Source organism: Phaenicophaeus curvirostris, chromosome 1, assembly GCF_032191515.1.
Source record: "Phaenicophaeus curvirostris isolate KB17595 chromosome 1, BPBGC_Pcur_1.0, whole genome shotgun sequence".
Taxonomy (NCBI): domain Eukaryota; kingdom Metazoa; phylum Chordata; class Aves; order Cuculiformes; family Cuculidae; genus Phaenicophaeus; species Phaenicophaeus curvirostris.
This window is the reverse complement of record NC_091392.1, coordinates 60,260,540-60,288,090: the sequence shown is the minus strand read 5'-3', so window position 1 is coordinate 60,288,090 and position 27,551 is coordinate 60,260,540. Positions and strand designations below refer to the sequence as shown.

The 27,551-nt window shown below is 37.5% G+C and overlaps 1 protein-coding gene across 3 annotated transcripts in view; it reads left to right on the top strand.

The window, feature by feature from the left end:
- GNPTAB (N-acetylglucosamine-1-phosphate transferase subunits alpha and beta) overlaps nt 1-26,493 on the top strand; it is a 43,340-nt gene extending 16,847 nt beyond the window's left edge. The window contains exons 8-22 of one of the 3 annotated variants that reach the window (XM_069859325.1): nt 2,666-2,827; nt 4,551-4,730; nt 5,774-5,944; nt 7,615-7,738; nt 8,465-8,668; nt 9,679-10,784; nt 11,773-11,972; nt 12,248-12,467; nt 13,508-13,621; nt 17,147-17,232; nt 18,816-18,914; nt 22,468-22,635; nt 24,015-24,105; nt 24,703-24,760; nt 25,286-26,493. In XM_069859325.1, the coding sequence (XP_069715426.1) occupies nt 2,666-2,827; nt 4,551-4,730; nt 5,774-5,944; nt 7,615-7,738; nt 8,465-8,668; nt 9,679-10,784; nt 11,773-11,972; nt 12,248-12,467; nt 13,508-13,621; nt 17,147-17,232; nt 18,816-18,914; nt 22,468-22,635; nt 24,015-24,105; nt 24,703-24,750 (2,973 nt within the window). In that variant the 3' untranslated portion in view covers nt 24,751-24,760; nt 25,286-26,493. Of the gene's footprint in view, nt 1-2,665; nt 2,828-4,550; nt 4,731-5,773; nt 5,945-7,614; nt 7,739-8,464; nt 8,669-9,678; nt 10,785-11,772; nt 11,973-12,247; nt 12,468-13,507; nt 13,622-17,146; nt 17,233-18,815; nt 18,915-20,251; nt 20,448-22,467; nt 22,636-24,014; nt 24,106-24,702; nt 24,761-25,285 lie in introns of those variants that run through there. The other 2 variants (XM_069859317.1, XR_011337625.1) reach the window with 2 other exon arrangements.
- The last annotated feature ends 1,058 nt before the right edge of the window (nt 26,494-27,551 follow it).

Sequence of the window (27,551 nt, the reverse complement as noted above, 5' to 3'; positions counted from 1 at the left end):
TTGGCTCTGAGATGACCCTCCCTACCTCAAAAAAGGAACTTGATAAGTATATAAAGACAGCGGTGTTTCATATTTATAAAAGTGGTCTTTTAGCTCTTTAACACAACATGTACTGTACGCCCTTCATTGTTATATGGACATTTTTTTTTTTTTCAATATCTATACTAGAGTGTGAAAAAAGGGGCGTCTTAATTTCCTTAACAATCAGCTTTGGTCATTAAGAAGATAAGTGTAATAATTTAAGGACTGCTTAAGAGTCCAAGTCCCCTCAGAAAAAAATCTGCCCTTGAGTCTCTTACCTTGAGAACACGGAAGTGAAAGTGTTTACTTCTGGGCAGAGTGGTGTGGCCCATCCAGCCTGCCTCCTAGTCTGTCAAGTCCAAGCATTACCAAACATGCTGGCTGCAACAGAGAACCTGCATTTAAAGTTACTTGGTGGAGAGAATGCAGTTTTCCTGTCCCATATTCAAGTATGTGATATAAACACGTAGGGGTATTGGTCTAGGCGTGTGTCTGCGTGGTGTCTTTTCCACCTGCATGTGTTGGAAGCAGAAGCTTGCCTGATCGTGCTGACTCTGTGCATCAGCCTGCTTGTTTTTCTGTTCTATTTTCACAATATCTTTTGATCTGCTGACCTGTTTTGTCAGGATGAAAATATTCTCCAGTAGATACTGTTTCAAGGGAACGGGCAATCACATGAATCCCCACTGAGAGGACGTTAATACCTGTGAGACTAGAAAATCTGCCTGGGGAGAATTCTATTTTGGATACATCAGCAACAAAATGCCTAGAGCAGAGCTTGCAATTTATTAGACTCTAGTTAGTTATGTCACCAGATAACTTAATTGAAATCTAATGTTATTGATAGCTCTGCTTATGAAAAGACTTTCCCTGAAAGAAGTGTCAGTGGAAAAAAAACATCGACATAATAAAAATAATCTATTCAATGTAGGGGTTATCTTAACTCCAACGGTGAGTAGTGCAGTGCTTGTTTGTGCCAGGGCTGTTACATATTTAAAATCATAGAACTGAACGCTGTGTTAGTGGGGGGAAAGCGGAAGTGTTTGTAATATATCTAGTTAGGAATCTGTAGTTCAGGTACCTATTTTGTTGAGTTTGGTGGAAACAAAGAGAAACTAAATGTTTTTAAATGCTTTCAAAGCTCTAGAATGGTAATATTTTTGGTTTGTTATATGCATGTTTTAAATGACAGATTCTAAGTGACTGTGTGACACTGTTGTATTCCTAAATAAAGCGCATACCCACTGATGGCAGCCTTGCAATCTGTAGCATTTCACTATTGGTATTTTTGGAGGCTGCTAGATGCAGTCCGTAACTATACCTCAGCCATTTAGCTACTGAAGCCATCCTTTCCACCCGTAGGCTCAGATGATTCCCTGGAAGGTCTGAGATTTATCAGATTTTTCTAATGTCAGGCCTCATAAGTCAGACCGAAAGATCTCAAATAGCATATGAGTCAAAGCATCAACAGCTTTAAAATGTCACAAGTGGGACAGCTGGTCTTGCTAAGGGAAAGGGTGCTAACTCTGGGACAAGTGTTGTTTTAAAATGAGCAGAAAGGGTCAGATTTAGTAAATATAAAGAAAAAATCATTTAAGGGTATTATGAAATAAACTGTGGTCTTATTGATTTAGGACAGGACAGTGTTAAAGTTTTTAATTGCTTTTACAGGTCTTATGCAACTGAAAATCTGGTAGATGTGCTTTATTTGTCTTCTGTTGCGTGAAAGAACAAAAATTAAGCCTAGCATCTAATAAACATTGTTAATGATTAACTGCATTTATTCTCAATCTGACTGTTGAATGCATGAGTATTAAGAATCAAAGTGCAATTCTGCCCTTAGCTCATTTGTCTCTCTCATGCTACTTTGTATGGTAAACATACAGCATAACCCAATAAAATGCTATTTCTGATGAAATGTTCTGGTGCCCTGCAGTTCGTAAGCTGTACTGGCTGTAAGAGAGGGCATGTAGTGCAAACCCCTTCTTATCTTTTGCATTATGAAATCTGATATACAGACTTAATAGTGGCAAGAGATAAAAACAGCAAACAGATCAAACAGTCCCCAACTAAGAAATGACCTTAGCTGCATATTGGCAACCGTCATTAAGGACTTGGAGACCCACATGGATTAGGTTTGGAACCCTTTGTATCTCAGATTTCTGAGCTGTAGATTGATCTATAAACCATTCTGAAAATTTCACGCTTCTGACAGCAAGTGAATTGATGACCTTAATTTTCTGAGAAAAGCGTTGCTTGATTAAGATGGAAAAATGTATCATTCAGGCTTATAATTTATTAACAAAATATGAATGTTGTTACTGGGAGTGAGAGTGTATCGAGGGGGGCTTAGAATGTGGACAACTTTGCAGGTATGGTGTCATTCTGTAAAGAGAAATTTTCTTTGCAAAATGAAAATTAAGCATCTAGAAATGTTCTGGGTCTTTAGATGTTTTTCATTTCCCGTTTTACTACTAAATTTTGTGTTATTACAAAATTATAATTCTATAAATACAGCATTCATCAGTCATTCTTATTAGAAACTCTAGTAAGAGAAATTCAACAAAAAGATGGAATTGGCAAAGGAAGAGTGTGGCTGTGAGTTATGGACGCGTGCCAGAAATTATTTTCTATGCTTGTATAGTTGCAGCTCTATTCAGAGGCCAGCGTGGCTCTCTTGCAACTGAATAACCCTAAGGGTTTCCAAGAACTGAGCAAGCAAGCAAAGAAGAACATGACTATAGATGGAAAAGAACTGACACTTAATCCTGCTTATTTACTATGGGACCTCAGCTCTGTCACTCAGGTATGTAAATTCTGTTAAAGCATGTAAAGGTTGTAGTATTTTAAAACTGCAAGTAGAGGCTGACTGGTCAATGGCAAGGAATGTGGGACTTCTTCCAGAAGTTTTGAAGTGTTAAGAAGCCATATTTATTTTGTTGTAAGAAAATATCACAAGAACAAGAATTCTGAAATCAAGGAGGAAAAAGGGTCAGAGTGACATTTAATTGAAACTTTTGTGTTCTCCATTAAGTGCAAAATCTAGCCCTTATGCACATGTTCTGATAAAGCTGCGTGCAGTCAAGTCCTGAAAGCCTTAACTGGGAGATAAGCAGACTTCTTGTGTGCGGGAGACAGAGGGCTTTATTAGCAAACATTATTATCTCCTTTCTGGTATATTTCTTGGACAGTTTTTGCTTTGCAGCATCAAAAATGCTGAGCAAATGCTAATTACTTTGCTTTCCAAAATTTTGAAGACCTGAAATACAGGTGCCTGTGAGGAAAGGTGGTTTACTTTGAGTACTTTTCATACAAGGAAGGATTTTTGGTTTAGCAAAAGGAAATAAAAGAACAAGATGTCTATTTCAAGATAAGAGCCTCTAAAATCTTGGTGCTTTGTCCTGCTAGAATTTAATTTTATACTAAATGTCAAGTGGCATGGGTGAAATAAACGTACCCCATCTACTAAAGCTTTCAGTCTGTCTTTGTATCCTGTGAACCTGGCTTTTGGAGTGCTTTTCCTTGTCAATACAAACCTTAAACTCAAATTTCATACTTCTCCATACTGAAATTATGCATTATTTGGTAAATGGGTACCTAGCCAATGGATGCATGTGCTGCTGAAATGTTTTCGTGGTTTATGTTTTTAAAAATGTATAAGCTGTGCTAATGTACATATTAGAAAAGAAGGAGACTTATTTACAGTGTGTAGAATCTGTGATGAAAATGTTAATTGTTAATCTTTCAAATTTTTCTTGAGTTTCCTGTTTCAGTTGGGCATGTTTCTTTTAGAAATGTTCCTTTTAGACAGTTTTAATTGTTCTGTTGAGATAAGATCGTTAAGTTTGAATAAATGGGAAAAGAAACAGGTTACTGTGTCACGTGACCTAACTTAACCTGAAGAGCTTCTAATTAAAATGCTGTCTTTTTAACAACATGTGGAAACATTTAGCTATTTGATATTGAATATTAGCCTCAATTTTGTTTATTTTCTCCTGCTTAAGTTCTTTAAAATAAAAGAGCAGGGGATAACTGAAGAACTGCTATATTACTTCTGGTGTGTCCATATTAGGTGACATTTATATATGGCTTATGATACAATGAACTTGGAAGGCTTCAGCCTCTTCTGAAAGGTGATGTTATGAATTGGAAATGCAACTTAGCTTTTGATCAAGATTGGGAAAGAATTGAGACTAATAATTCAGGAAAACAGAAGGATGTGTGTTTTCTGGGGCTCTTTCTTCAAGAGCTGGGATCGCACAAGGAATTGTTATCTTGCAGCGTGGTCTGCAGACCATCCTAATGATACCAGGCAGTCAGCCATTGATGTCAGAAGACTGTATTGTTCACTTTGATAATTCTGAAGAGTATGATAAGTATAACAGTGCTTGATCAACATGGGGTTTTTTTTAATGTCTTGAGTCCTCAAAAGCATATGCATCCATGTGCTAAAGCACATTTGCTACCTACCTGGATCAGAACTTGAATGTTCTATTTAAAATCTAAGAAATTATTTTTTCTTTTTATAGTCTAAACAGGATGAAGATATTTCTGCCAGCCGTTTTGAAGATAATGAGGAGCTGAGATACTCATTAAGATCAATAGAGAGGCATGCCCCTTGGGTACGGCATATTTTCATTGTCACTAATGGGCAGATTCCTTCCTGGCTTAACCTGGATAATCCTCGGATAACCATAGTGACACATCAGGTAAAAGCCAAAGAACAAACCCCACCAAAACCCAAACCAAAAATACCAGCATGGAAGTGCCACTAGTAAAGGTTCTGTGTTTGTTTTGAAATGTAGTTGTTATGTTTCAGCTAAAGGCTGCATTTATGTGGAAGGTAGAAGTGACTGACTCTTCCCCACCTCTTCATGGTTTTATTAAACCCCAATATGTCTTTGTATGTTGATTAAGCTGATAGTATTTGGAAAGGTGGACTAAATGAAGATTTCCTATATGTTCAGTTAATGTATACCTGTGTCTAATATCCATATAAAGACTACTTATGAAAAAACCTAGGGAGAAGAAAATGTAACCTGAATCCATCAGCAGTCTTTCAGGACCAGTAATAACTCATAAGCTTGTGTTGAGATAGGATGGACAGCAATTATTGGAACTAAGAAGATGGCATCAAAAAAAGTAGCTACACTTTCTAAAAACCTTAAATAAAAAGAGAAGGTGAATCCTTTAAGCTTCCTGAATATCTGAAACAAGAACACTCTAGTGGCTTCTGATTACGAAGAGTGCTTTTGGTATCTGAACATGCCATAGGAGACCTGAGCATCATAAGTGGTAGCAAGGTACTAATTCAACTTTCATTGCTGTCTGCTTCTGAAATTACTTGAAGGAGATGGAAGAATCCTGACTTTTTGAATGCTGAACATGTTCAACTTGCCTGAAGGTTTGGTTTAGCCTGTACTGCATGAGAAATATAAATGTGTACATAAATTTCACACCCAGTAAAAGAGAGGTTTCTGTCTTTGTATTGAACCAGGTGCAGTTTCTTAGTTAAGCAGCTAACTCAAAGATGATTTTTTTTGTGGGAAAAATGAGACAGCAATTTCTTTTCCCCCCTAAAATATTTTAACCTTTTTTGTCTTACAAGTCTCTTGTTCTCAGCATAACTTTTTTTAGTAGCTAAGTATGAAATATATATGACGTACCTGACCTTTTATGGCTGGGTAGGGGAAGGTGTTAATAATTCTTGCCTTCTGAAACTGTTTTGGGTTGTTGGGGTTTTTTGTTTTAGGAAATATTTCAGAATTTGAGTCACTTACCTACCTTCAGTTCACCAGCTATTGAAAGTCACATTCATCGTATCAGTGGCCTCTCTCAGAAGTTTATCTATCTCAATGATGATGTTATGTTTGGGAAGGATGTTTGGCCTGATGATTTTTACAGTCACTCTAAAGGTCAAAAGGTAAGACGTGATGAAAGGATTTTCTTACCAGAAGTAGATATAAAACTTTTCTATGCCAATATAATGAAAGTAAAAGAAATACTGCTTTGAAAGGGAGAGCAAATATAAGGCAATTTGCCTTTGTTCCCTGCTCCTCCTTTCACCCCTAAAGGTTCATTATTCTTAACTATTCTTAACAATTGTTAGCAAAGGTGCAGGGTGGGAAGGGCTCTGCCTTTTTTTTTAATGTCTGTGCTGTGTTTGGGTTGTTTGGGTTGCAGAAATACTTTTATTTGTATTCATTCACAGGTTTCTGGTGGTGTAATGGTTCTTCTGTAAGGATTCATGCTTTAGTTTATCAGTGTTGTTCTCTTAATTCCTTCACTTTCTGTTGGAGCACTGGTAAGACTGATGTGATGTTTGGCAGCTGTCAGTCTTCCTGCCCATATAAATTCTTTTTGTTTTGTGAGAAATGTTCAGAACAAAACAGAATCAATTTTTCTGTGGAAATATTGAGGTCAGATGACACTCCGACTGTTCTGATATTTAAATTTACCATTAAGATGCCCATAATATCTTTGCCCAATCTATATGTAATCATATCTATTTTTTAGTAAGCAATTATATATATAATATTGTTGCATGTTCATGAAAATTAAGTAATTTAGTCTTTCAGCAGATCTCATATCAGCAACTGGGCTTAAGCGAGGAAAGCAGGCTGAGGATACGTTAGCAATAGTCATGCATAAAGATTGCCGGCAGACTTTTCATCCATAGGATTGATCTACAACAGTGGCAAAGAGGAAAAAATTAAGATTTATACTTACTATCTTTATTAAAGCAGTAAGTACACAAGACCACTGTGTGCAGGCAGATGTGCATACTTGAGTACACATACAGAGGGGATGTACAAAATTAGTTTAAGCTACCTTAAAATTACTGTTTCAGTATTTGAGGACATTAGGAGGCATTTAGTTGGTTTAGATCTTTAAGGATGTAGGCATATAATTGCAAAATTGTATTGTTAGTGCTTTTATATTGTTCTTCAGTTATTCTGTTATGATGATAAAGTCAGGTGCAATCTTGTTTATGATAACATGATCAGCGTTTTCATCAGGAGATGTGCTGCTAAAATCTTGAAACAGTAAGGCATAAAGATTTAATGTGTGTGGGTTTTAGTGCCTCCCTAGCTGAAAATACATACATCCCCACACTTTTTTTTTTTTTTTGTTCTTGGCAATTCTTAGCACTATTTTAAGCATAGAAGACCAGATACCTTGGGAATTATGTTCAACTTGTGCGGCTAATCTCATGACTGGTTAGTAATGAAACATTTTGAGTCAGGAGAACAAGTGAACTGCAGAGCTATTTCAGAGTTTAAGTTCTTTTTTCTTATCTGATAAAATAGTAATTTTCATTGGAATGTGGTTTGTGGAAGTAGACTTGGGAAGTCCTGCTTTCTATTTCTGACCATTGCTGCCTTGCTATACAGCCTTGGGAATTCTTTAGTTCTTACTTCTGTTTGAAAGGGATAACATTTACTTCACAAGTGATAGAGTTTAAATACTGTTTGTAAAGCTTTATGAATACTTAAGGCACTATGTGCAGGGAGGCATTATTTTAAGTCTCTGTACTTCAAGAAAGAAGCTCAGTTTGCCTGTCCTTGTCTCAAGACTGTAACATTGTTCCAGGTTTACCTGACTTGGCCTGTGCCAAACTGTGCTGAGGGATGCCCTGGTTCATGGATTAAAGATGGTTACTGTGATAAAGCCTGTAATAACTCAGCATGTGATTGGGATGGAGGTGATTGCATTGGTAAGACAGCAATGTAAAATTTAGAAAAATAAATTGTTTGCTTTTTCTTATAAGAATAATTTTGTAATTTGTCATTCTTCTATAACTACAAAATTTGCCTCTTTTAATAATAAAGAAGTTAGCTTACAGATGAAAAGCTCATTTCCTGCAAACTACACATTGCTATGGAAAATGACAGCAAATAGTAGGGCATAGGATAATCTACCTTTGGGTACTAAATTGACTAGCTGAAAGGAAGGGGTTTTGGAATTCAAATTATTACATATAATTGTATGATATAGATATTACGTAGTATTTGGACTTGGAATCCAAGTAACAGGACTGGGAAGCTGCACCATTTGTTACTAGATTGAATTTTTCAGGATTGCAGGGTAAGAAAATGAATTTGTACATCTGGATTGAGGAAGTGGGGTCTGTAAAAGGTTGCAAGCATGAGAAATAATAAGTCTGTTTTCTGCCTGTCTTTTTTGAAGTTAAGACAAAATATGTTGGAATTTTTGTTGCAATTTTAAGTTGGTTCCTAAACTTGTGCAGTGAGATAGTGCAGGCTCTCAGTCTTTACACTAACTCACGGAGGTCTAGTTAACATTTGCCCCATTTTAATTTAGCTGGTGATAAATAAGGTTATTGACTCTTCCGTCTAGCTTTAATGCTGGCTTAAAATGTACCTTTCCCTAGAAATAAGAATTTCAAATGACTGGGTTTTTTTGTTTTCTCTCCTTGTAGGTAACAGTGGGGGTAGTCGCTATGTGGCTGGTGGAGGTGCCGTTGGAGGTATTGGGAATGGACCACCGTGGCAGTTTGGTGCAGGAATAAGTGGAGTTTCATACTGTAACCAAGGCTGTGCTAATTCCTGGCTAGCAGACAAATTCTGTGATCAGGCCTGCAATGTCCTGTCTTGCGGATTTGATGCTGGTGATTGTGGCCAGGGTATGTAAAATACATCGCAGGTAAACTTTCTGTAGGGATTCTCTTGAATTACCTGATTGAGTTAAGATGCCATGTACAGTTGTGGAAGAGAGTTGCTAGCAGCTGCAGAAAAAAGTTAGATGCTGCTTCTATTCACTAATCCAAACCTGAATCAATATTATATACTCTTTTATGTGATAAAACCATTATTGACCAAGCATGCGTGTGGTGCTTGATAGTGTACAGAGCAGCAAGCATCACACTCCTTGCATCAAGGCTTACATTTTAAGTAGAGAAATTACATTTAAGCTATGCAAACAGTCTTTCTCCAAATAAAAACAGCTGACTTGATGTCTGTACGGGTTAAGAAATTTAAAGAACCCCTTTGATGTTGGCAGCCAAGTTCAAGCCTGGCTCTGGGCTTCTTGCTAAGGCTATTTTGTCACCTCTGAAGTTGTTTGGCATTTATTTTGATGTGAAAGGAGTGAATGAAGTGATCGAGAGTGCTGTCTGGTATAGGCAGTGGTCAGACAAATGCATTACTGGCAGTTACTGGTAGGTTTTGTTCATGTGAGAGTTGACAGACTGTCTGTCTTCTGCTGTGGGAGGGAGAAGCTCCATTCAGCCTACCTGATTTTGGAAGTCTCATACCAAGATGCAATGTAGTAGCGAAATACAACCATTGTAACATTAATCTGCTGAAACGGGGCAAAAATGTAGTATGGATGTATTATTTATGACAGATGCATAATTTTAAGTGATGTGTGATAATAAGCCACTTAAACTCTTCAGGTAGAGACTGAAAGAATGGTAAAGTATACTAGCTTTTAGAATTACCACTGGAATGTTTGGCAGCTTTATATATCTGACTATGTTAAGCAAGAAAGTGGAAGCTACAGTAAGTGTTCTGGCACAAAACTGTCTCCCTGCTAATATACTGAATCTAGCTGGGCTTTTTACAATTAAAAAAGGCTGAAAGACACGTCACACTTCAAATTAGCAGAAATTTGTTAGATTTTTTTTTTTTCCAGATCACTTTGAAGAGATGTACAAGGTGACGCTTCAGCTCAATCAGACCTACTATGTTGTTCCCAAAGGTGAATGTCTGCCCTACTTCAGCTTCAGTGAAATAGCCAAGAAAGGAATTGAGGGTTCATATAGTGATAATCCAATTATCCGACATGCTTCAGTTGCTAACAAATGGAAGACTATCCACCTCATAATGCATAGTGGCATGAATGCAACTGTGATCTATTTTAACCTTACATTTCTAAATAAAAATGATGAAGAGTTTAAAATGCAGGTAGCTGTTGAAGTTGATACTAGAGAGGAACCAAAACTGAACACAACTTCCGTGCAAAAATCCAACTCTGATTTTATAGCTATAACTTCCATACCAGAGGCTGAAATGATATTTGAGGATATTCCTGAAGAAAAACGTTTCCCAAGAGTCAGGAGACATCGAAATGGCACAAAAGAGAGCCTACATGAAGAGGTGATTATACCATCGATAAATGTGTCTCTCCTTCCTGAAGATGTTCAGCGAGCATTACAGAACCTGGACTTAAAATTACTAAATGGTGATATCACTCAGAAAGGATTTAACCTATCCAAGGCTGCCCTCCTGAGACCTTTCCAGTTCTTAACTACAGTGAGGAGTTTTATAGGCCTGGAAAAGAAGGGTGTGCATAATCATTCAGAAGAACAGAAGAACCATACCAACTGGCAGAAGCCTTATAAAGATGTAAATGATGGCAAAATAACAAAAAAAGCAAATGAAGAAGTTCCTTCAAGGCTTACAGGAACAAAGGAGACTATTATGACCACAAACACAAGTAAACCTATTTATAAAGTAAAGCCTAAATCCACACTTCCCTCCCAGAGCATGGGAAATAAAAATGAAACTCGAGAAAAAGTACTGAATGCACTCATATTAAGGGAAACGCAGAAATCAAAACGTACTGGGAATTTAGATACTGGAGAAGACACACAGAGAATGGAAGGAGGAAAAGGGCATGTGCAGGTTGATGCAAATGTAAGGGAGGGGCTAGTGGGAAGAAAATTACAGTCTTATTTTGGAAGTTACCAAGGCTTTTTGCCATGGGAGAAAAAGAAGTATTTCCAGGACCTTCTTGATGTGAGTATTTTAATACTGGAGTACTTGCATCTTTCTGCATTTAGTGGAATACTGTTAATGTAATCAGTAACTTGAAATGAGTCTTGCCTTTGAGGCAAACACTGAGATTGTCTTAAAGCTCCTTTTGCCTTTTCATGTAAAATGTAATTTGTTTATGGTCTGGGCCTCTCTTAGCTAGGTGGTAAAAGCCGAACAGCAGTTTCTGTTCTCTTTCTACTGCTTCTGTTTTTTTTTCCCAGTCAGATTCACTTTGTATTTATTGCATTTTGGTAGAGTCCTATAGAAAGCATAAATTTTGTTTTGATTGCTTTTATGCAAATACTGATCCAGTCGGTTAAAAAATGTAAAAAATACATGTAATCATATGGGCTTGGGCTTCAAAAGTTAAATTGAAAGTCTACCAACAAAATTGAATGTCCAGACTGTGTCAAGAAAACCTGTAGGATGCTTCCTCTGCTTCCAGCCATAGCATTTTGGCAGAGTTTTGAAAACCTCTATTAGAGAAAGATAGACTGTGCTTCAGTTGGTAGCTACTGCTTTGCTTTACTGAAAATGGCAAAGGGGCTTTGTTTTTTAAAAGGCTACCTCTTTCTGTTCATCTGAGATTGGATTTTGCAAGAGGAATCTTTCTCTTCATAGCATTTCAGTTTATCAAATGTTGATGAATAATCAGCAAAAAGGAGGCAATATTACGAATCTAATAGCATACAGAGACTTTAGTGTGTGTGTGGGAGGTGTCAGAGCACAGATATTAAGGAATTTTTTACAGACTACTTTTCTTTAAAGCATGAAATTTTTAAGGTGAAGGTTACCTTTTTTCTTTTTAAAGAGATGAGGAAGGAATAAGACGAAAAATTATTCAAGACTTCCCATTTTCAAATATTGGAAAGAGTTGGCACCTGGCTGAAATGTCATTTTTCCTGTGTGTTTAATGTTTTCAGTCTTTTTTGGTAATGTAACCTTGATTTATGCTTGTCCTGCTGTTTAGGAAGAGGAATCATTACTCAAACAAATGTCATACTTTACTGATGGTAAACATTTTGGAAGGCAGCTGAAAGATACATTTGCTGATTCCCTTCGATATGTAAATAAGCTTTTAAACAGCAAATTCGGATTTACATCTCGGAAAGTCCCTGCTCATATGCCTCACATGATTGACCGCAATGTTATGCAAGAGCTACAGGATATGTGAGTAAATCTTTGCTTGGAGTAATGTAAAACTGTAGTTAATACTGCCTTTCTGTTGATGCTTTCCTGTATCTGTTTCCAGTGTGTTGATGGCTACTAATTAAAATTATATTTTGAAATAGGACACAGGGAATTTATTACAACATGACAGTTGTGCTAAAATAAAAAGGCTTTTGATGACCTTTTAAAAATTCTAAATGAGATTTTGTTTTTAGGTAAGGAATGTTTTTCCTTTAAGAAATATGAGTACTAAATTTGTTTACATTCTTATACAGGTTTCCTGAGGAGTTTGACAAGACATCATTTCACAAAGTACGACACTCAGAAGATATGCAGTTTGCTTTTTCATATTTCTACTATCTTATGAGTGCAGTCCAGCCCCTGAACATTTCTCAGATCTTCGATGAGGTTGATACAGACCAGTCAGGCATTTTGTCTGACCGAGAGATTCGTACATTGGCCACGAGAATCCATGACCTACCACTAAGTTTACAGGTGCTCTTTTCTTACCAATAACTTTTAGAGTAAATTCAGTTTTAAAGTGCAAAGCTGGTAAAGTGTGTCAAATTTTTAATTTATCCATGCTTATGGCATCTGTAACATTTGTCAATTCTTAAATTTTACCTGGAGAATATATAACATTGTGTTACACTGTATTGTTATACGGAGTCAACAGCTAAATTGAGTTCCAGCAGCATAAGAAAAAATTGATCACTGGTGTCCAAATTCAAGAAAGCTAGTGTGAGTTTGTCAGAAAAGATGTTCACTGTTAAAAGCTACTGTGAAGAGTGGGATCCTGCTGTGCTTACTCTTGTTGTTGCACGTAGTGAAATTCAGTTCCTTCAGAAATTTGTGGCCTGAAGAAAGAAGTGAGAAAAAGGATAGTGGAGAATTCATACTAGTAAATACTATGACCATGTACAAAGATTCGCGTTTCTGTGTTTCTGAGAACTGGTAAAAAAAAGAGACATGGTCTTTGTGGGCCTTGAGCTCTTAGAGACAATAGAGAACAAAGTGCACAATTCCTGCTTTACAGAGAGGAATCTGCACAAACCAGTAAAATAAATTTGTTCTAGAAATGGCGCATAACATAACTTGCATAGCTGGAACACAGCCCTGCCTTAATGTGTTCCTGACCTCTACCTTAGTCCAAAAAGCTTCTTCCTTTCCTTTCAGGTAATTTTTCTGTTTGTTTACTTGATTTGGTGTTTAATACACCACTGCTGGTTTGGGAATTTTGTACTCTTCCAGCATCATTGGTAAAAGTGTGTTTTCCATTTTTTAATGAAAATAAATGTCATGCTTTATTTGGTCTCAGTTCAACTATGCACCGTGTGTTTGTTTTACTTTGGGCATACAGGGAGTCCCACTGACTTCAGCAGTTACTTAATAGCATCTGCTGAGTATTAAGTCATGTTTCTCCAACAGCAGCACAGAAATTTATGTAGATAAATATGTCTGTGCACCCTGGATTTTTAGAACTCTGGCAGTGAGAAAATGGAATTATATATTTTTTCTTTTTCTCTTCCTGTTAGGATTTGACGGGTCTAGAACAAATGCTAATAAATTGTTCTAGATCTCTTCCTGCAAACATCACTCAGATCCATGTTATTCCACCAACTCAGGAAGCATATTATGATCCCAACCTGGTAAGAAGCTTTGGTCTTAAAAGATACTTGGTTTCTCTCCCGAATGTGTATTTACTATGCTTCAAAAGCTGGTGTGATTTCTATAAGGAAAATATTTACAAAAATTTTTACTTGTGTGTTCTTTAAGCCTTAAAATTAATAGTTTACAAGCCACTTCCTAACTTATAAAGCTATTAATTTCCTTAAAAAATAGAGAAAAGCTGAGCTTTAGAGTATTATTATATATGAGAATTAAAAAGTCATTCTTGTTAAGAAAATTCACTGTTGTGAACCAGGAAGAGGGTAAACTGCAAGTGCAAGTTATAATATACCCCTCTGACATGAACTTTCTAATAAGTCTTTATCTGAATTATAACTGATGTATTTAAAAATAAAAAAAGTCAAAATAAAATCCAAAACCCCACCAAATCATCAGATGGACATTTTTAGAATAATTCGTCCTAATTTGAAGGCTTCAGACTAGCTCCTTAACTTCCAAAGATAGGCTGACAGGAACCTCATGAATTTCAGCAAGCAGAAGTGCAAAATCCTGCACCTAGGGTGGCACAGCGCTGTATGCCAGTATTATACTGGTGGCTACCCAGCTGGAAAGCAGCTTGGCAGAAAAGGACGTGGGGGTTTTGGCAGACACCAAGTTGAACATGAGCTGACAGTGTGCTCTTGAGACAAAGAGAGCTAATTTATCCTAGGTTGCATTAGACAAAGTGTTGCCAGCAGGTAGAGGGAGGTGACTCTTCCCTTCTGCTCAGCACTGGTGAGGCCACACATGGAGTGCCATGTCCAGTTCCAGGCTCCTTGGTACAGGGGACACATGGATATACTGGAAGGAGTCCAGTGAAGGGCCATGAAGGTGATTAGGGGCTGGAGCATTTCTGTTATGAGGAAAGGCTGGGAGAGCTGGGACTGCTTAGCCTAAAGAAGGAGTAGCTTCAAGGGAGGATCTCATCAATGAATATAGATATCTAAAGGGAGGTGGAACTAGATATCACAAAGGAGGTGGAACTAGACTCTTGTCAGTGGTGCCCAGTGACAGGACAAGAGATAATGGGTACAAACTGAAAACATGAGGTTGCCTCTAAACATCTGGAGATAATTTTTTTACTATGAAGGTGACCAAGCATGGGTGCAGTTGCCCATTTGTGGGCAGTCTCCATCCTTGGAGATACTTAAAAGCCATCTGGACATAGTCCTGGGCAATTGGCAGTAGGTGGCCCTGCAGGAGCAGAGGTGTTGGACCAGATAAGCTCCTGAGGTCTCTTCCAACCTTAAACTATTCTGTAATTCTGTGAAAACTGAGATCTTAGGACTAGGTGTTCCTAAAGGATTTAAGTCCTTAATTTTTATTTCAGTGGCTAAATTCTCACTAAAATCTGTTAGAACTTAGGAAATGGAGGGACTTGGACAGGCTGGAGAAGTGGGCCTATGCAAACCTCATGAGGGTCAACAAGGCCAAGTGCAAGGTCCATCATCTGGGTTGGGGCAATCCCTGATTGCAGTACAGGATGGGGGATGATGTGATTGAGAGCTGCCCTGCGGAGAAGGACTTGGGGGTGCTGGTTGATGAAAAACTCTGTGTGAGCCAGTGCTGTGCACTCGCAGCCCAGAAGGCCAACTGTATCCTGGGCTGCATCAAAAGCAGCGTGGCCAGCAGGGTGAGGGAGGTGATTCTGCCCCTCTATTCCTCTCTTGTGAGACCTCATCTGGAGTACTGTGTCCAGTTCTGGAATCCGCAGCATAAGACGGAGATGGAGCTGTTGGAACGGGTCCAGAGGAGGGCTACAAGGATGATAGGAGAACTGAACCTCCTCCCATACAACAGGCTGAGAGAGTTGGGCTTGTTCAGCCTGGAGAAGAGAAGGCTCCAAGGAGGTCTTATATCGCGACCTTCCAGTACCTGAAAGGGGCTACAGGAAAGTTGGGGAGGGACTGTTTACAAAGGCTTGTAGTGATAGAGCTAGGGGCAATGTGTATAAACTAGAGAGGGGCAGATTTAGGCTTGACATAAGGAAGAATTTCTTTACTATGAGGGTGGTGAGGCGCTGGCACAGGTTGCCCAGGGAAGCTGTGGCTGCCCCATCCTTGGAAGTGTTGAAGGCCAGATTGGATGGGGCCTTGGGCAGCCTAAACTAGTGGGATGTGTCCCTGCTCATGTCAGGGAGGTTGTAACTGGATGATCTTTAAGGTCCCTTCCAGCCCAAACTGTTCTATGAATTTAGAATCTTTGTAGCTGATATTAATACTTAGATTTCTTTTACAATGAGAATTTAATTCCTGCATTAACACAGAATCACAAAATCATTTAGGTTGGAAGAGACCTTTAAGATCAAGTCCAGTGACCTATGTGTTTGGAAAAAAAGTATGTGCATGTACTTTGCTAAGTTGATGACCTAGAGTTTTGTAGTTTCAAACCAATATAATATCAAAGCAAAAATAATTTTAAGGAGTACAGATCACAAACTGTTGAGTGGTAGAAAAGCAACATTGATCCCAAACACATGTAAATTATAGTATAGAGGATGACCTACAGTGCATGGGTAGATACATATATATAGACATTGACTATTTCCTCCGCCCTTGGACACCTGTCTGCCTTGTATTCTGAGCAGATTTAAGACATATTTTCCTCTAAGTCTGAATTCCATCCAAGTTACATATATCAAATAAAACCATGTTAGCCTCATTTGAGGAAATTGAAATGAGAATTGGAGAGTCTACATTGGTCTGAGGACATCAGTTCCAGTGCAGCCTTACTCCATTTTGCCTCTTTATGACTTGCAATTCAGTTTGTAAAATTCTGTGGAGTAAAAACTTTGAGGGATAGTAGTAAAGGATGGCTGCCATGAATACATTTTAAAATGGGTTTTAAAATAAGTCTCAGTGGTTGGGAATAATATCAAATCAATGTTTTTGGAGAGTTATTAGTAAAATATTAATAATCTAAGCAGTATTGCTGAATGTACTAATGTTATTAGTCAATTCAAATAGTGACAAAATTGTGTTAGTGTTTAGCACAGAGGCCTAATTTATTTTTACTTCTGTTGTCTGCAACAGCTAAATTTCTTGGAATGAGTATACTATCATAGAAATATCCCTTGAGAGTAGGGATGTTATTTCCCAGAATTGTTTCAAAATAGCTTGTGATAGAAATAAGGCCTAATATGTATCAGCTGCTCTGCAGAGTTTTCCTGGCCAGTGTTACTGGCAGCCTCTACCATAGGAATGTCAGAGACAGCTGTCAAATGAGCTAAAATTTCTGTATATTTTAGTAAGGATGAAATATAGAAGTCACAATGTTTTTGCCAAAAATAATCTGTATTTTTCATATAATATTTGTATGCATAGAAAATTGTGATGTTACATACCAGTATCTTGCATTGGTTTTCCCCCTCAACAGTTGATCAAGAAACTGTTTTTTAGTATTCCAGGAAAGTAAAGCATACACGGGCATTTCTAGCTGTAATATAAGTCTTTATAACAGCTCTGTAGGTTGCAGTAATGTGTGATCTAAACAATGTTTTCTTCCAGCCTCCAGTAACAAAAAACCTAGTGACTAATTGCAAACCTGTGACTGACAGAATTCGTAAGGCCTACAAGGACAAAAACAAATACAGGTATATTGTTACATGAGTATGTTAACAAATTTTAGCTCAATTTATTTTAACAGTGGAATTGAAGGAACATGCTGGTATCTACTTATGTATGCTTCATTGTGCAGAAAGTTGTCGGGTTTTTTCATAGTTTCTTATTTAGGAGACTGAATAGGTCTGTGTCACTTGTGTCATCTTGGGCCAGATCCTAATTTGTGTTGTACGAGAATAAGCCAGAATATCATTAGATGGCTGTATAAACTGACTCTGTCTAGTAAATTAGCATCAAAAGGAGGAAAGAGCCTGTCCTGTGCCTAGAAATTGTAAATCTGCTTCATGCTTTCTTCTACTCAAGTGTAAAGAAAGAAAAAGCATTTTAGCCCTAACTCACTTATAGTTTTCATGCAAGAAGGAAGAGTGACAGGGAGGGAGGGGGACAAGAAAAGGTTTCCATCCCATTTTGGAATGGATGGGATAAACCATGATTGTAAATGCAGGTTTGTTTGAATAACTGTACTTGCTGAGATCTGCCTGAGATCCAGTTCGCTCAGATCTTTCTTCTCCAAGACCTGCAAACCAATGACCTGCCAACAAGGCTGTTTCCTGGCATGGAGCTCATAGCCTTGGCTCCTATCTGGTGCCTCACCAGCAGTGTTGGGCAGTGGAGGATGGCAGAGAGTCTCTGAAGCATGCAGTTGCCCCAAGTGGTTACAAGTCAAATAGAAGGTTACCGATGCTGTTTGGGGCAGCTTTAGGACATTATTATTCATTAATTGTTAGTACCTCAAGTTGTGCTGTAAGCTTTATAAATAACTCTCCTTCCAGGAGAGTTTATACGCTTACACTGTAAGTTAGTTTAAGATACAAGTCGCTGTTTCTTTTCTGTTGAACTTCAGGATTGAATAACTGTATTATTCATTTTGTGATCTTAATAGACAAAGTATGTTCTCAGGCAAGACTTCAAGGAGCAGGCAGAGTCTTTATTTATATCAAGATATGAAAGTTGAAAAATGTTAAGGGTAGTGTCTCTAGTAAGACTGTTGAAAAAGTGTTTAACTCCCTTTTAAACTCAAGATACCTTTCAGAAAAAATATACTTCTGCATTTCTTATACTTGTTTTGTCTGCGAGTTATTGATCAGGTGCGTGAAGAAGGTTTTATTTGTACTTAAGGCTGTAGTTTTATGTACTTTTCTGTAATTTTGTTTTAAGATTTTTCTGGGATTGGTGATTGAATAAGGACGTGTTTTCTCATGTGTGAGATCTAATCAAGAATTACAATTGTAAATTTTGTGTGTTTACTAAACAGAAAGTATAGTAAGCATTATGTTTACGTACAGGTGAGGTGTTACTCTTATGCCAAAACGTGTAGTTTACATAATTTGTATTAGTATTCAGTTCTTTGGTTTATGGGTGGCTACTTACAAACCTACAGGAGAGTGGTTCTGTACAAGAACATTAGCTGAAAAATGTAAATACACTAATAGAAATCAAATTATAAATTCTAATGAAGGTTGGACAGTCAGAACAAAGTTATTAAATATGAAATTAATATTTATTGTATGTGACTGTAGGTTCTATTAATGTATAAATATTTTTTAACAATAAGGTTTGAAATCATGGGAGAAGAGGAAATTGCCTTCAAAATGATTCGTACTAATGTTTCTCACGTAGTTGGTCAGCTGGATGACATACGAAGAAATCCCAGGTATCCTGTTTCTTCATTTGTATCAATTTTTGAGGTAGTTTTTATTTTCTGCTTCAGCTGTTCAAACTGTTAGTGCGTTGAAAAAAAAAAACTTATTGCAATGTATTTCTACATCATGTGTTACAAGGCAAAACAATTTTTAACCAAAAGTACTTCTCATTTTTTCTATGTAACTGAAGCTAAGTGACTATTCTCTCTGTTATGCTAGGGATTATTTCATTAATTTCTGTTACACTTTTATTTCTGTAAAACATTTGAAATCTTATAGATAATTTCAGATATTTTTGATGCTTTCATTTTTGCCATTCTAGAGGGCAAACATTTATATTGCTGTTTTATTTTAAAGGAAAAGCATTTTATCTGCTTTACGTGGCAATTTTGAAATAAAACTTAGGTGTGGATTATTCTGTTACAAAATCAGTTTGGCGTGTATATTAAGATCTTGTGCTCTGTTACAACATGGCAAGAGGTATAATTTTTTTTTTCTTAAATGTTTGGGAACCATTCCCATTAATGGGAAACCATTCAAAGCCAGAAGGTAGTCCTCTGTTTCTCCACTCTGCAGTGGTCAAATGTTTAGATACCCTAATCTGAGAGTAGGCTCTGTAGTGTTGAATTTGGCTCCTGGAAGACTTGCAAAGCTAAGGATGCTGTATTTGAGACTTGAGTCTGAATCTGCTTCACAGAAGCATTTAACTGTAGTCCTGAGGCCACAGCGTAAGACTGGAGGTCAACAAGACATGTGGAGATAATTTAATAGTCTTAAAAATGAGATACTGCCTCCACCTCCCTCCCTCCCCTCCCTGTTGCACACTCTTGTCTTGCTTCTTGCTTCTGTCTTCAGAAAATTAGAGAGGAAAGTAGGACCAGGTACCTTGTGCCAAGGAAAATGAAAATTCTTCTTGCAGGTCACAGCGAGCTACTGGGTAATCTACACTGCCTGTAAAGCTACACCACTTGCATAAGAGGAGGTTGTCATGTGCCTCTTGCACTGTACTGCTTACTAGGTCATTCATTCAGAAAAGGGGATGCTACTCTTCAGATATTTTGCAGCTGACAGGGGTTTATATCTATTGCTCAGCCTTACAGGAGTGCCCTTTGGCCACACAACTCCTGCATTCCAGTCCCCACAATGACCTGGTTCAGAAGAAAAGTGGGCAGTTCCCTAATCCATCCCACCACTTCCCTTTCCTTCTCCATTTCTTTGTATCTGTTGGCTAGAACTTTTTCTTGAAATGTAGGTATGATTTTTAAGCCTTCTGTTAGGCCAGTAACATGAGTTTCTCACCTTTAGTGTTCAAGTTCATGCTTGCAATCACTGGCTTCTTATTTTGAAGGGTGGTTGCTGATGTCAGACTTGATCCTGACGCTGTGTCGGTTGTGGTATCAGTATGCCTAATGGACTGAGAACTTCTAGCAACTTAAAATGGAACTGCCTGTTCTGTGGAGTGATTGCATCCTTAGATGAGGATGCTTTTGAGTAAGGGTGTCTAGTCTGTTGTCTCAGGAACCTCAGCAGGCAAGATGAGGCAGGTGAGCTGATCTGTCTTGAATCTTCCCTAATTTTTATATGATGCACTGGCATGATATCGTGGACTCAGCCTGAGACTCCATATATACATACCGTTTTGGATTTTTCTCTCTAATGGAACAATAAAGTATTGTATTGTAGTCCCAGATTGTTGGCTGGCTCGTGAAGTGAGGTTGAGTCAAATGCTTGGGCTGTATTTCTGTGAAGTATAGTGTGGTACTATAGTCATATCTTGTTAACAAAGGAGAGCTACATAGTCATGCCTTTTCCTTCTCTTTGCTGTGCCTTCCCTGCATATAAAACGTAATAATTATGGTCAGTCTCTAAAAATAGGTATTCGGTGCCTCTCTTGGGACTAATTAAATGTATTGTTCACTCACTGATCTGGCTAAAATGTTTGGTTTACATCCTTAAGGAAGATTGAAGCTTAATTGTCTAGGCAATAATTCTGGAATATCTAAAGGAAAGTCAGATTTGGTTTCTTCTGGATGGATTACAACAGTCTTCCCATTGGAAACATGTTAATATCCTCATCATTCCCACTTGCAGTGCTTTGGTTTGCTCTGTGTAGCGGCCTCTGTCTGTAAATTTGCATCTCTTTCAGATGAAGCTAAACAGGGACACACAATCCAGGAGCGCAGCTACTGCATTCCCAGGGCTAATGAACTGCCAGTCCAAGGGACAAGGTCAGGGATAGTCCAGAGCAAGCTCCCAAAATGCTGATAGGGTAGACAGACACATGATTGCCATAACCAGCTGCTTTGCATAGTATTACTTGATAGTGTAGGCATAGTCTGCTTATCTTCGAAGAGGTGTATTTTGTTCTTTTCAGAGATAGCAATTGAAATAACTGTCCCCTGCACGTAATTGTCTAAAGCAAGGTTACCAACTGTGCCAGATTCAGTACATACTGCAGAAAAGTGGTAATGTCCTCTGTAGGCTGATTCACGAGCTCTAGAGTTCTGCTTATTTCCAGCTTCATGTAGGAAGTCTGAACTTTGCTCTTTGAAAGATCACGCCATACTATAGAGAATACAGCTGACGGAACTACTTACTTACAAAGGTTAGCAATTACAAGACATATGTCACCAGATATAATTTCTCCCTCTGAGGAAAATGTAAGGGTGTTGTATCTCACAATATAAATAAAGCACATAGCCATGCCCGTATGTGGGAAAGGGAATTTTTGTTGTCAAGCTCTAGGTCATAAAGGCCAAGGGTACATAGTGGTGAAGTACACAAGCTGCTGCTTGAGTTTCAGTAATTTGCAGTAAATAGTTGTGTGTTTCTTATATGAGAAATAACTCTCTGCAAGAGGCATTATTGGGAGCATGCTAATTTGGTCACAGTGTTTTCCATATAAATTCTGTCCAGATGGTGGTTGTTTGTATTTTGGTTGATTATATGACTTCAGCTTTGGGTCTCTGATTCAAGTCATGTTCTACAGAGTTTATATTACATAGTGTTCTCAGTAACTCAATGCTTGGGATCAAACTTGGCCTTCTCATATACAATCTTCTATAGTTTTTATGTTGAGTTTCCTTGAAGAGTGTAGCATGCACAGTAAAATATTAATAATTATGTTTACCTCCTATGGTGGAGGTCATTGTTATTTAAGATAGTTTGCTCATGGTAATGTATTTAAAACTATGAAAGCCCTTAGCCAAATCATAACGCTGGCCGCCTAACCTGCTGTCCATATCCAGTGGTGGCCTCTAGGATAATGCTCACTAATGCCCATTAGATGGCAGCATTATATGAATAGAAGAGAGAGAAATGTGGCTTGTCCTTGGATTCTTCAGTGGTTTTGGCTCACTGTCAGCCTTGCTGCTCTTAGAAGTGAAGCAAAATCAATTAAAAATAATGCAACAATAAGGAAACAGATTGCAGTTATCAAATATATCGTTTTGATTTTAAAAAGATACTATATCCATTTTGTTCAAAAGGATTCCATTTGTGTTCTTTGTTTGCCAATACCTTTGCTGTATTATTCACGAATAACGGTGACTTCTTGTTTTCTAGGAAATTTGTTTGTCTAAATGACAATATTGATCACAATCATAAGGATGCTCAGACAGTGAAAGCAGTGCTTAGGGATTTTTATGAATCAATGTTTCCAATACCTTCCCAATTTGAACTTCCGAGAGAATATCGGAATCGTTTTCTTCATATGCATGAACTTCAAGAATGGTATGTTACACAATTTCTCTTTGAGTTATTATAGTGTGATAGCATAAAATTATAGAACATTTTGGTACAAACCATTTTTTCCCCCAGCACTGTCATGAAGGAGTTAACAGTGAAAATAATGTGAAAATATTTGAATGGACTAAAATTTGAGGTTTCCAGGATTTAGGTTTTTCCAGTGCTCAAAGCCATTAAAATTTCATTGATTGGCTCTAACGTACTTCAGAGAAAAAGTTCTTTTATGTTTTGGGGTTTTTTTGTTTTGTTTTTTTTTTTTTTTTTTTTAAAGTAATTAATGAGTTATGGATTTCTTTAAATGTAAAAAAACCTACCCCATTGTTTGGAATGCCTGTTATATAGGGGCAGTATAAACAGTTAGATTTCTCACTTAATTATTTTTTTAATCTGTCAGACAGCAATAGTCAGCTGGATAATCACCAGAAAAGATTAAGTGTGCCTCATTTTTACGTAATGTGTGAAATTTTTGTGCATTTACCTCTTGCTATTTTATCAATAATACCTTCAGAAACTGGGGTAGCTGATTTAAGAATAAAAGCAAAAGGTTGGCAGGCACAGTGATAACAATGAGTCAAGAAGACTAGTATAGAAATTTTGTTGCTAATCAGCAGATTATGAGAAGTAGCTGTTAGTAACAAAAGAGAATATAAGAGGAACTGTTGAAGGAACCAGAAGGGGATTGTAGGTGACAAGAATAGGTGTGGACTGTAGTGCTACACTGCTGTACCAGTGGCAGGGAGAGTAGGGGGCAAACCCATTTCAGTGGTTAGCTGTAGAAATTTGGTCTGGAGGAGCAGATGTATTGTTGGCTCCCTTTTTTAGGACATCCATCAAGATTTTGTTAGCTTCAAGAGGATACTTTTTTGACTTGTTTATACCCAAAGCAGATTTCTACCACAGTGGGTTATAGCATGCTGAAGTGCTGGTGGAAATCCATGCTTATCAAAATTTTCGACTGAATCATAGGATAACCTGGGTTGAAAGGGGCCTCGAAAGACCATCTGGTCCAACGTATTGTATGAAAGGGAGCCTTAAATGAGATGACCTAGCACCCTGCCCAGTCATGTCTTTTAAAACTCCAGCGGTGGGAATTCTGCTATGTCCCTGGGGTGGTTGTTCCAGTGAGAGATAGTTCTCACTGAAAAAAATTTCTGATATCAAGATAAAACCTCTCCCAGTCCAACTTGTACCTGTTGCCTCATGTCTTCGCCATGTGATTCTTTGTGAAGAGAGAGCCTCTGTCCACATTCTAGCCACACTTTTAAGTACTGGAAAAAACTTTCTTTGCTTGTTTATGGAAACTCTTTCTATGTTTGTGTTTATAATATATGAAGCTGGTTTTCTATTTCCTTCTTTCTTTGTAGGAGGGCATATAGAGACAAGCTCAAATTCTGGACCCACTGTGTTCTAGTAACACTTATTGTATTTACAGTCATCTCATTTTTTGCTGAACAGGTAAAATTAATATCTTCTTGTCAAATCTCAACACCTAATAGATTGTTGTATCTTCAAGGTAACATAAAATTGGTTTTAATAAATAGGTTTCAAAGAGTAGCTAGGATTTTTCCTTCATAAAGGAAGTAAAAATATTACATGACTGATGATTAGGTTGGCTCAATTTTTAAGTCATCTTGTTGAGTTTCCTTGAAAAGAGTCATATGGGGAAGGAGAATGCTATTCCTTTTTCAGGTGCCTTGTGACCTTTAAGTCCATCATCAGTGTGATGAATTTGGTTGCTCAAAATCAGTAATTGTTTTTGAGATTTTTTGTCTTTTAACATAAAAAGCATAATATTAACAGGAAGGAAATTAAAGTATTAATAATATTAATACTCTAATTCTGAAGAGGATCTTAAGGTATTTAGAGGTCTTATATAAATGGTGTCCCTAAGTAATTGCAAAGATGTCTATTGAATGCAATAGGTTTTGAATCTAACTTGAAGGAAAAAAAACCTCCACTTCTGCAAGCATAAAATGGCTTTCTTGAACATGATTAATCCTGCTAAATTTAGAGGGAGTCAATGGAACAAATCATCTGGGTAATTCTTTGCAGGTTGGGGCCTTAAGTAACCCTTTCCGTGGTCTGATGAAGAGTGTATAATTCTTGAAAGGTTGGCTTTTGATTATTATTTTCTTCCCATCTATAACTTTTGCATGAATCTTTCCCTTGTTTTTCAGCCTTTTGTATATATTAGAAAACTCGCCCTCCATAAGTAACTTGGTTTTGGAAGGGGTTACTTAACTCACTAGTACAGCTAGGGCATATAAATACCATTTTAAGATGCCAGCTTTCTGTTGATCTTCATAGAATCTTTTAGAAACTGAATGTAGCTTGGTGTTATATTAATTTAAATACATAAATTAACTTTTAAGTAATCAGATTATAGGCATTCTGCACTTTTGACTTTGTGCTTGTATTCTGGTTATTGAGAAGTCAAGTGGAAATGTGCACGCCTTATAGGTAAATTTGGGTAAATAACTTTCTTCCAATGCGGTGGGGAAAAAAAAAAGGACCGTATTGACTTAATTACCATGGATGGTACAGATGTTATAGTTTCTTGGATGAAAGCCTGACCAGCTATACCCCTCTAGCCCAGAAGATAACTAAATATTGATTTTTTTTTTTCTCTCCTCAGCTAATTGCACTTAAACGAAAGATTTTGCCAAGGAGAAGGATCCAAAAGGAAGTTGGTCATGAACAAATCAAAGTGTAGAAGAGCTTTACTTTGGAGATCAGTCTACCTCAAGATGTGATAAGCGTTTAAAGTCTTAAGTGTCTTTTATGGTTTGACATTTAACTACATTGATATGAAGAAAAAAATCATGCATCTGCAGTTGGAATCTCCACAGTACTAGTCATGATATACAAGCTGCTGGAGCTGTGACAGTGCAAAACAACAAGAAACATACTGATGGGAAACGTCTACATAGGCAATTTTCAACAGGTCTTACTTTACAACTGTTAGTTCAAGGCCATGCTATCCTTTTTTATAAAAAGGGTTACTTAAAGAAATGTAGCTGCATTTATTGCAGTGGATGTTGCCAACTAGATAAAATGTTGGAAAGCAAAGTTGTTTGGGATCAGCTTAACAGGTCCTTATCTTGTATTCCAAAGCATTTTGCAAATTTCTGTCATTGCTGCATTTTTTTAGCCCTGCGGGGAGAATTGCAGATTGTGTAACTTGTCGTTTAGATTTAGTATACATTTATTGATGTTAACATTCTCGAAAGCACAGTGACAATTCACTCCCCATATGTAATATTTAATTGGGATTTGGAAGAAATTTATGCTAATAAGAAAATATACAGTAAAAGAACAACTAATGCTTATTTGAAAGATACTTTATATCTTTGAAAGATACTTTATATCTGGTGTACTATATTCCAAAGAATACAATGGTTTTATTTCTTGAATTGATTACAAAGAGAGGGCTGTATGTAATCAAATGAAAATGATTGAAGGTATAGTATTTTACAAGCATTGTAAATATAAAAGCAAAAGTGCCTCTCTATATGAATGGACAACAAACTGTTGTAATGTAACAGTGTATGGGAACAGTGTTTCACTTCAGACAACAATATTTGTACTGACATGAAGCTTTGGTGTTTTAAAATTCAGCAGGGTTTGGCCCTGTATTTTGCTGAGACATCTGAATATTATGTGGGAAAGGATACTGAGTTTTTCAAGCAGAATTTTTTGGTGGTGTATCTGCAGCTAATTGTATTAGCAGTATTCAAAAAAAGCATTAATTTTTGTAATCACATGATGTACAAAATGTACGTGCATATGTATGGTGAGATACTTGGTTTGCTTTGAAACTGATGAATAAAGGTTTTGTCTGTTGTTCTGTTTTAAAGAAAACCACAACTCGCCCATTTTGATAAATTAGTGAATGGTGCTTATAAATTCTTATGTTCAAAGTCCGTATTTTCTCCTTAAACTTCCACCAGTAGTGATATTAATTTGAAGAATGAGTTCTCAAAGTAGAATCAAACTTTTAAATAAGGCTATATTTCATGCTAGCAATAATATGCTGAAACATAGAAGATAAATAGTTTACATCTACAGTACTTCAGGCTAGCAGACAATTTGACAATTCAAGAAAAAGAAGAAAGATTTCATAGCTTCTTACGCTTCAAACTATTATTAGGTAGATTCAAAGTTATATTCAATTTATATTTGGTGTTCTGTTCAAAATAGTTTTGGTTCAGCATAAGCTTCTAGAAGAATCCACTGAAAATCAGCATTTAATTTTGTTAGCATGGTACCTGGGGGAAAGAAGCAAGAGAATATATGAACAGTAGTGTGGTGGCAACTTGCAGCCAGTCACTCACTCCTGCCCTGTGGATGAAGGAGTAGGAAAACTAAAAGCAAGAAATGCGTGGGTTGAGAAAGACAGTTTAATCGAGTGAAGTGGGAGGAAGAAACACAACCAAGTGACTCCAAGGGAAATACTGAGATGCTCTACCTGCCAAAAGCACACCCTTCCCTGGCAACAGCCACCTCTGAAGGACCAACCCTCCAGGTTTTATGGCAGAGCCTGATGCTGTATGCTATGAATTATCTAGGTCCAGGTTAGTGATCCTGGTTGTTTGTCCCCCTGCCCCACTCCTGGCTGGTGGGGGAGGCAGAGCAAGGCTTGGATGCTCTGCAGACCCTGCTGAACAGCAGCAGGACCCTGCGCTCCCGCTCCACTGCTGGTTTCATTGCCAATGTCAAACCGCTCCGGGGGCTGCTGGGTTAGAAGCTGATTGTCACCCCCACCAGAGCCAGGGCAGGTGTGAACCTGACAAAAACCTGAACTTGGTTAAGGAAATAGCACCAGATAACACTTACAAAATATTTGAAGTTAATGAGAAGACTGAAAAGTGATATAACTATGGGGGTTTTTAATTTATTTT